Source organism: Myotis lucifugus, unplaced genomic scaffold (assembly GCF_000147115.1).
Source record: "Myotis lucifugus unplaced genomic scaffold, Myoluc2.0 scaffold_750, whole genome shotgun sequence".
In the NCBI taxonomy this organism is placed as follows: Eukaryota; Metazoa; Chordata; class Mammalia; order Chiroptera; family Vespertilionidae; genus Myotis; species Myotis lucifugus.
The window spans coordinates 191,330-201,332 of record NW_005871798.1 but is presented as its reverse complement, the minus strand read 5'-3'; the positions used below and the strand labels follow the sequence as shown (position 1 = coordinate 201,332).

The window sequence follows — 10,003 nt, the reverse complement described above, 5'->3', positions numbered from 1 at the left end:
TCGTTAATGCCAGAAGTCCTTAGCAGAGGGCCCGTAACACACTGAGCACTCAATAAAATTAGCTATTGTGATGACTGAGGGGCATTTGACCGAGTGGCTAAGAACTCAAACTCGACAAGTCTGAATGAATCTCAGCACTGCTCGCCCTGCGTCCATGGGCAAGTCACTGAGCCTCTCTGGGCCTTAGTTTTCCCCTCTGTATAATGGACATAACGACAGTCCCTCCCTCATAAGACTGTTGCACAGGTTACTAAACATAAGGGTCGTAGTACAGTGACTGGCACATACTAAGTGACACGTAAGTACAGTGGAACCTCAGTTCTCAAACTCAATTCATTCTGGAAGGCTGTTCAGGAAGCGCTATGTTCGAAAACCAAGTCATTTTTCCCATTTAGAAATCATGTAAATTGAATGAACCCATTCCAGACCCCCCAAATGATTCCCTGTTTTAAACTTTCTCAGTTGCCTGTGATCGTTGTTCCAGGAGCGCTTCCACACCCGTAGCAACATCAGCACTCTCGGTGGCCTCCTTACGGTTTAAAATTGTACGAATCGCGGATTTCGCCGATCAGACGCCTGAACACCTCTATCACACTCTGCAGTTTTTTCTTTTCTCAGCTCTATTGTTGTTCTCACAACTTTCCTTTTCACTTTGCTGCTGCCACTAACCTTCTTAGAACCCAGGGAGACTTATGTGAACAGCGCCAGGTTTAGTGGTAAACTGACTCACACTGGAGCCTTCTCTCCGTTGTCGCCTGACTGATCACACAGGTAACAGTATGACAGGGGCGTCGGGTCCAGAACCGAGGTGCTGTTCGACAACCGAGACATTTTCCCATGAACAACTTGCTGGAGAACCAAATTGTTCAAGAGGGGAGACGTTTGAGAACCGAGGTTTGACTGTGTTAGTTCTTCGTAATATTATCATTCACCGTCGTCTGACTGAGAAAACTACAGCCCAAGTTCACCCGGATAGGAAGCCTGCCTTTGGGCCCAGTTCTATTTGAGACAGGCATGCTTATGCCCATTTTATAGATAAAGAAACTGAAGCTCAGAGGAAGAAGTCTCACAGCCAGCAAGCAGAGCTGGGAGTCCAATGGCTTTGCTCTGAGCTCCCTTACCCTGTGAGGGGGTGGGGGGAGGGGGGTAGGAGGGAGGGAGGGGGGAGCCCCCGCCCTGTCGCAAGAGTCTACTCTTTCCTAAATCTCGCTCTCCACATATTCTATCCACTTCCCCCCAGCAATCCAGCTGGCTAGGACAGGCTCTTACTACCTCCTTCCAAGAACCCCTTCTGCTGAGCCAGGGAAAACCACTTCCCAGCAGGGCAGGGGTCAGGGGCCGGAAGGAAAGGCGCCTGCGTAGGGGTGGACCTCTAGAGGCGGAGGCACTCTGGGCCTCCAGGAAGGAGAGCTAGAAGCAAACCTACAGAGTTGAGGGGGGAGCTGTTCCGACACCCACCACCCTTCATCTGTTTTCCCAGCTCCCGGCCCAAAGAATCCTTTCTTACGATCCAAAAGCCCCAGCCCGGGGGTCAGGTGCCAAATCCCATACCCAGTCCTTGCTCCAAAAGCCCAATCTCTCACTTCCGTGCCTACTCCGACTCACCTCCCCGTTGGGAAGACCTGTCACATTGCACCCCATTTCATGACTAGTATCCATTCCCTTCCGCCAAGCCTTCTTCCCCTCCGCAGCACGCTTTCCCGGACTCCAAAGGCCCATTCCCTACAGTGGTCCACTTCCCGCCTCCACGTCCCAGTCTCCCACCAACAGCATCCCGCCCGTTTCAGCACCCCCTTCCGCCTGCAAAGCCAGCTTCCTGCCTCCGGAGACCCTTTCTCTTTCATCCCGATGTCTCTCTCCTTCTCCCACGCTCCTGCCACGCTCCCAGAGGGCCCTCCTCTAGGGACGCCCCCTCCCTGCCTCCGATTCCTTCTTTCTACCCTCGAGACCCTGCTTCGGCAATTGCCTCCCGGTTTCAGAACCCCCCAATCATCTCCAATGTCTCCCACTCTACAGCCCTCTCCCCTTGGCACCTTATCTCCAACGACCCGTAGCCTCCAGGCCCCCGATGTACCCCCAAGCCCAGAATCAGCGCTCAGTTCCCCGCTTCCCGGCCTTTGATCGGCCCCAATTCCGAGAGCTCGCGCCCGGCCCAGACCAACGCACCGCAGCGGGGGGGGGGGGCTTGTCAGTGCCCGACCCAGCCTCCAATCTGCACGTGGGCCCACTCTCCTCCCGTCCCCAACGCGAGCGCGCCCCAGTTACCATGGCGACCCCCGTCCGGACCCCAGCTGCCCCGGTCCCGCGGCGACTGGGCGGCTCCCGCTCTGCAAGGTGTTGGGGGATCCAGGGCTAGAGCGGACTTCCGGCAGAAGAATCCGCTCGCCCTCTAGCGCACAGCCCGCTGGGAATTGTAGTCACAAGAATGGGTTTGCGCGTCAGGGTGGCAAGGTGGGGAAAAGAGACGGTCCTTCTTCCCAACATCCTGAGAATTTGTCCGTTTTCCTCTGTCCGTGTTCCTCTGTCCGTGTTCCTCTCCCCGTTTCCTCATGCATGCTAGGAGTTGTGTCTTCGGAGGACTACAATTACCGAAACCCTCGGCGGTGAGCAAGCTGAGCGTTGCATTCTGGGAAAAGTAGTTCTCATGGCCCCTCCTTCAAGGCGGGATGGGCATGCTGGGAATAGTAGTTTTAAATAAGAAACGGCGTGTGGGACGCTGGAAATGTAACTGTGTTGCCGTGCTCACCCAGGGCTTTGTTAAAATACGTTGAGTGTTTCCCTATGGGAGACGGAGAGTAGTATAAGAGCGTGAACTGTGCGTGTGCAAATTCTGCCGTTGCATTTCCTAGCCGTGAGACTCTGGGCCAACAACTTCACCTCTTAATTTCGTCTGTGAAATAGGAGAGATCAAGGGGCCGCCTCGGTAGGATTGTTTGAAAGCTTTGATAACTTCCAAAGTACCTAGCACAGTGCTTGACACATAGTAAGTGCTCAATAAATATTAGCTAACATCATGAATATTCATCGTTAACATCAGGTAATAGGGATCTTCTTACTTCCTGTCCAGAGGTACAGTCTTCTTTAAGCTACACAAATAGGCCAAGGGCTTTCCCGCCTCGTGCCTTTTGGAAGGCCTCCCCCCATTCATTCTAAGGCTGGCTTCTTTTCTTTTTTAAAATATGTTTTTATTTATTTTAGAAAGAGAAAAACATCCATCGCCCCCTACTGGGGATGGAGCCCGCCAGGAATAGAACTGATGACCTACCTCTCTATCGATAGGACAATGCTCCGCGGAATGAGCCACACCGGCCAAGGAGAGACTGGCTTCTTTAGTTTAAACACCACCTCCACAGACCTGTTTAGAGGCCCTACATATAAAGGTTCCCCTCTCATACCCCCAAAATTATGTAGGTAAGTAGTTAGTTTGATTTTTTTTTTTCGCCAGAGCTTAATATATTTTATTGATTTTTTTACAGAGAGGAAGGGAGAGGGACAGAGAGCTAGAAACATCGATGTGAGAGAAACATCGATCAGCTGCCTCCTGCACACCCCCTACTGAGGATGTGCCCGCAACCAAGGTACATGCCCTTGACCGGAATCGAACCTGAGACCCTTCAGTCTGCAAGCCAACACTCTATCCACTGAGCCAAACCGGTTACGGCAATAAAAAAACATTTAAAAAAAAGAAGAGGTCAGTGATCATTTCTGTCCTGTGCACTATGCAGTCTCCAACAGATTTGGGACCAGGATAAAGTAAGCAAGGTGTTCAGGGTGGAAACTTTTAAAAGACACTCCCACTTAGGTGCTGATCCAGACCTTGCATGAGCTGAAAGTGACACCTCGTTGAAGTTCATTCTCTGGGCACCTTGCTTGCTCCACCTTAGTCCCAGCCCTGATCTCCAGTGTTTAGCTTAGTGCTGGCACTAGTCTAGTATTCAAGAAACATTTTTCTGAATGAATAAATGAATGAATGAATGAATGAATGAATGAACGAACAAATGAACAGGAAGCAGGAAAAGAGACACTGTCCCCACCCAGGCAGCCTTCAGGGGAAATGAAATGACATTATGCAAATAAAAAAAAGTTACTTAGGAAGCAACAGTTGACATTTTGTATCTCACACAGTTTCTAGCTTGGAGGCTCTCATGAGGTTGTTCACGTGGGGTTGGCGGCTTAATGCTGGCTATTGAAGGCCTCAGTTCCCCACAAGGGGGCCTCTCCTCGAGGACATGAGTGTCCCCACGTGGCAGCTGTTCCCCCCAGAGTGAAGGATCCAAGAAAGGGCAAGGCAGACGCTGCAATGGCTTCTCTGACGGAGGTTCAGAAGTCACCCTTCGTCATTTCCAGTGTCTTACTGGTACGTAGATCAGCTCTGTCTAACGTAGGAGGGGACACGAGCACCAGGTGTGACTCACTGTGGTTCACCCTGGAGGCTGCTACCGCAGGTGCTTAGCAGTGGTTCTCAACCTTCCTAGTGCCGCGACCCTTTAATACAGTTCCTCATGTTGTGGTGACCCCCAATTTCATTGTTACAAAGTGAACATAATTAAAGCATGGTGATTAATCACAAAAAACAATATGTCATTATATATGTGTTTTCCGATGGTCTTAGGCGACCCCTGTGAAAGGGTCGTTCGACCCCCAAAAGGGGTCGCGACCCACAGGTTGAGAACCGCTGGCTTATAGGGAGGCCCCTGGACTAGCTGAGACTTGGGAACAGCATCGCAGAGGCAGTGGCATTTACCTGAAATTAGAAGATGAGTGGAGCTCTGGCCAGTGTGGCACAGTTGGTTGAGCATCATCCTGTACACCAAAAGGTTGCCTGTTTGATTCCCGGTCCGGGTTCGATCCCCAGTTGGAATACACAACAGAGGCAACCTATTGATGTTTCTCTCTCTCTCTCTCTCTCAGGAAGGAAGGAAGGAAGGAAGGAAGGAAGGAAGGAAGGAAGAAGTTAACCAAGCAATGATTAGTGTGTGTTGGGGGACAGAGTGCCCAAGCAGGCAAACAGACTTAGTCTCTATCCTCAGGAATCTCACAGCCGGGGCAGTTTGGAGTCTAAGGTGACATTCCACGGACGTGGACAGAAAGGATCAATCCTAATAGTGTAGTATGGACTCTGGAAAGATTCTCTCCTTTGCAATGTCATTCAGCATGCTTGTCATTGGGGAATATTAGAAAAGACAACATATGCATCGATAGGGGAAAGGCAATTGGTCCAAATGCAGTCACATAAGATATTAGGCAGTGGTTCGGATGAGTGAGAGATCTCAGTGCATCGACCTGGATGGTCCCTCGGACATGTTGTTGGAGAAACAGAGGTGTGGAGTGGTGCCTGCACATTGTAGCATTTGATTTTTCCTTTTCTTTATCTTCATTGATGTGAGAGAAACACATCGATTGGTTGCCTCCTGCATGAGCCCTGACCAGGGCCCGTGCCAGGAAGGAGCCTGCAACCGAGGTACATGTCCTTGACAGGAATCAAACCTGGGACCCTTTGGTCCACAGGCCGATGCTCTATCCACTGAGCCAAACCGCCTAGGGCTATTTTTATTTGTTTTAATATATTTTTATTGATTTAAGTGAGTAAGGGAGAGGGAGAGATAGAAACATCAGTAGTGAGAGAGAATCATTGATTGGCTGACTCCTGCACGCCCCCTACTGGGGATGGAGCCCACAACTCGGGCATGTGTCCTGACTGGGAATCGAACTGTGACCTCCTGGTTCATGGGTCCACGCTCAACCACTGAGCCAAGCCGGCTGGGCTTCAACTTTATTTTATATAGAAAATATTTATATCCACAAGTTGCAATATTAGTGCAATGAACTTCAATACATTATTCATCTTATATTCACGAATTGTTGACATCCTGCCACATTTACTCTCTCTCTCAAATCAATCAATTAAAAAAATGTCACTGATGTCCTGGCTTGTTTGGCTCAGTGGATAGAGCATCGGCCTGCGGACTGAAGGGTCCCGGGTTCGATTCCGGTTAAGGGCATGTACCTTGGTTGCGGGCACATCCCCAGTGGGGGGTGTGCAGGAGGCAGCTGATCGATGTTTCTCTCTCATCGATGTTTCTAAATCTCTATCCCTCTCCCTTCCTCTCTGTAAAAAATCAATAAAATATATAAAAATAAAAAAATAAAAAATGTCACTGAACATCTCAGCAATATTGCTTACAGATTTTTTTTCTGTCCCAAAATCCAATCTAGGATCATAGGTTGAATTTAATTGTCACATCCCTTTAGCCTCCTTGAATCTGGAACAGCCCCCTTGCCTTGTCAGCATTTCAAGACGTTGGCGTTTTTGAAGAGCCCACATCAGTTATTTTGCAAAATGTCCCTTAATTAGGATTTGTCTGATGTTTCCTCATGATTAGATCCAGGTTTGACATTTCTGACATTTTGGCAGAAATATCAAAGAAGTGATGCTGTGTCATTCTCAGAGCACGTCATGTTGGTTTGTCTCATTCTTGGTGATGTTAAGTTTGATCATTTGGCTAATGTCTGCCACATTATTCTTTTCAAAAGTTATCTATATATATGAAAGGCTAATATGCAAAGTGTCCCCTCAGGAGTTCAACCGGGAAACCGGGAGTTCAATTGCTCGCTATGATGTGCGCTGACCATCAGGGGGCGGCGCGGAACGAAGGAAGGCCCTGGCCAGCAGCTGGGGAAGAAAGGCCCCGGCCGGCAGCCAGAAGGCCCCTATCGGCCCAGATCACCGGCCAGGCCTAGGGGCCCTACCCGTGCCGGAATTTCATGCACCGGGCCTCTAGGATGATTTATTTCAGCAGTCACCAACCTTTCAGACCTCTAGGTTGGCGACCACTGCTCCAAAGTTTTCCTTAAACCAGCAGATGCCAACTTTTCAAACCTCATGGACCACCAGCGGACCACTGGTTGGCGACTGCTGATTTATATACCCAAAGCATAAACAACAAAAGAAAAAATAAATTAAATGTTATGAAAACTTAAAACTTTTCTGCATCAAAGGACACTATTAGGAGATTGAAAGACATCCCATAGAATGGGATAAAATATTTGCAAAGCACATATCTGATAAGGGATTAATATCCAGAGTATATAAAGAACCACAATTTAAAAATGAGCAAAGGACTTGAATAGACAATTCTCCAGAGAAGATCTACAGATGGCCAATAAGCACATGAAAAGGTGCTCGACACCACTAGTCTTTGGCGAATTGCAAAACCAAAACCATAGTGAGATGCTACTTCACAACCATTAATCACACACACACACACACACACACACACACACACACACACACACCAAAACAGAAAAAGCAAGTGCTTGCGAGGATGTGGAGAAATTGGAACTCTCATCCATTTCTAGGGGGAATGTGTTATGGTGCAGCCACTGTGGAAAACAGTTTGGTGATTTCTAAAAAAAGGTTAAACATAGAGTTACCATCTGATCCAGCAATTTTATTTCGAGGTATATAACCCAAAGAATTGAAAGCAGGGACTCAAACAGATATTTGCACACCAATGTTCAAAGCAGTTTTATTCACAATAGCCAAAAACCTAAATGTCCATCAAAAGCTAAATGGATAAACAAGATGTAGTATATACATTCAAGAGAATATTATTCAACCTTAAAAAGCAATGAAGTTATTTTTTTTAAATATATGTTTATTGATTTCAGAGAGGGAGAGAGAGAGAGAGAGAGAGAGAGAAACATCAATGATGAGAGAGAATCATTGGTTGGCTGCCATCTGCACACCCCACACTGGAGATTAAGCCCACAACCCGGGCATGTGCCCTGACCGGGAATCGAACGGTGACCTCCTGGTTTATAGGTCGATGCTCAATTGCTGAGCTATGCCAGTCACACAGCAATGAAGTTCTGATACATGCTACTACATAGATGAACTGTGTGTGTGTGTGTGTGTGTGTGTGTGTGTGTGTGTGTATTTGAGAGAGAGAGAGAGAAAGAGAGAGAGGGAGGGAGAAACATCAATGTGAGAGAGAAACATGCATTGGCTGTCTCCCATATGCATCCCAACTAGGGAATGAGCCTTGAACAGACAACCTAGGTATGTTCCCTGACCGGGAATCGAACCTGCAACCTTTTATTATGGGACAAAGTTCCAACCAACTGAGCCACACCTGCCAGGCTGAACTTTGAAAACGACATGCTAAGTGTAATAAGATAGACACACAAACAAATGTTATATGATTTCATGTATATGAGGGACCTAGAACAGGCAAATTTATAGGAACAGAAAGTAGAACTCAGGTTATCAGGGGCTGGGGCATGGGAGGGAGGCAGACAGGGAGTTACCGTTTCATGGATACAGTTTCCGTTTGGTCTAGTTAAAAAGTTCTGAAAATGGACAGTGGTAATGGTTGAACAACATTGCGAATGTACTTAATGCCACTGAATTGTACCCCTAAACGTCGTTAAAATAGTAAATTTTATGTTATTTACATTTCAACACAATAAACAATGTTACACAATTTATGTTAAACAAAAACCTTCACAACTCAGTAGTAGCTATCACCAATATAGTGCTTACTATGTTACAGACATGATTCAAGCAAGTCATTCACTGAAACCTCAAAACAACTTTAGCCTGGCCCGCGTGGCTCAGTGGTTGAGCATCGACCTATGAACCAGGAGATCACAGTTTCTCAGTCAGGGCACATGCCTGGGTGTGGGCTCAATCCCCAGTAGGGGGCGTGCAGGAGGCAGCCGATCAATGATTTTCTCTCATCATTGATATTTCTATCTCTCTCTCCCTCTCCCTTCCTCTCTGAAATCAATAAAAATGTTTAAAAAAACACAACTCTATAAGGCAGTACCAATATTATCAACCCCATTTTACAGATGAGGGAATTGAGGTACAGAGAAGTTGAGTAACTTCCCCAAGGTCACACAGCTTGTAAATAAATGGTGGAGCTGAGATTCTAGTCCAGGCATTCTGCCTGCAGATATGGTGCCTCTTGCCACTATACTATGCTGCATTCATGTAAGCGTATAGAGAGATCTGGAAGAAAGTACACTTCTGGAGAGGCAAGTGGTACGGGCTTGGGTTGTCCAAAGAGACTGCATCTTTATATATATACTAGAGGCCCGGTGCACGAAATTCGTGCAAGAGTAGGCCTTCCTTCCCCCGGCTGCTGGCACCCAGGACCTGGGCTTCCCTCAGGCACCTGGGACCCAGGCTTCCCTTGCAGCCCTGGCTTCATCTGGAAGGTCGTCTGGAAGGATGTCCAGTCTAATTAGCATATTATGCTTTTATTATTATAGATATGTATAAATTTATTTATTGATCAGAGAGGAAGAGAGAGGGAGAGAGAGATAGAAACATCAATGATGAGGGAGAATCATTGATCGGCTGCCTCCTGCACGCCACACACCGGGGATCCAGCCCACAACCCCTGCATGCGCCATGACCAGGAATTGAATCCTGACTGCAACCCTTGACGAGAATCAAACCCGGGACCCTTCAGTCCGCAGGCTGACACTCTATCCACTGAGCAACACCAGCTAGGGCAATTTATGCACTATTGTATAACTGAAAATAATTTAGCCCTGCCAGTGTGGCCCAGTGGTTGAGCATGGACCTATGAACCATGAGATCACAGATCAATTCCGGTCAGGGTGCATGGCCAGGTTGTGGGCTCAGTCCCCAGTAGGGAGCGTGCAGGAAGCAGCCGATCAATGATTCTCTCTTACCAGGGATGTGTCTTTCTCTCTCTCCTCTCCCTTCCTCCCTGAAAGCAATAAAAAAATATTTTAAAAAAGAATTTAATTGCCCTGGCTGGTGTGCTCAGTGGTTAGAGCATCACACCAAAGGTTCTGGTTTGGTTCCTGGTCAAGGGCATGTACCTAGGTTGCAGGTTCACTCCCAGCCCCCATCAGGGCGCATGCGGGAGGCAGCCAGTCGATGTGTCCCTCTCACATCTCTCTCTCTCTTTCTCTCTTTCTCTCTCTATCTCTCTCTCTCTCTCTCTCACACCCCCCCTCCCTC

At 47.9% G+C, this 10,003-nt stretch overlaps 1 protein-coding gene across 1 annotated transcript in view; it reads right to left on the bottom strand.

The window, feature by feature from the left end:
* The window catches only part of AP2S1 (adaptor related protein complex 2 sigma 1 subunit), a 10,563-nt gene extending 8,042 nt beyond the window's left edge, over window positions 1–2,521 (bottom strand). The window contains exon 1 of the mRNA XM_023746870.1: window positions 2,266–2,521. Coding sequence (XP_023602638.1) covers window positions 2,266–2,268 — 3 coding nt within the window. The 5' untranslated portion in view covers window positions 2,269–2,521. The remainder of the gene's footprint in view (window positions 1–2,265) is intronic.
* Between the last annotated feature and the right edge of the window lie 7,482 nt (window positions 2,522–10,003).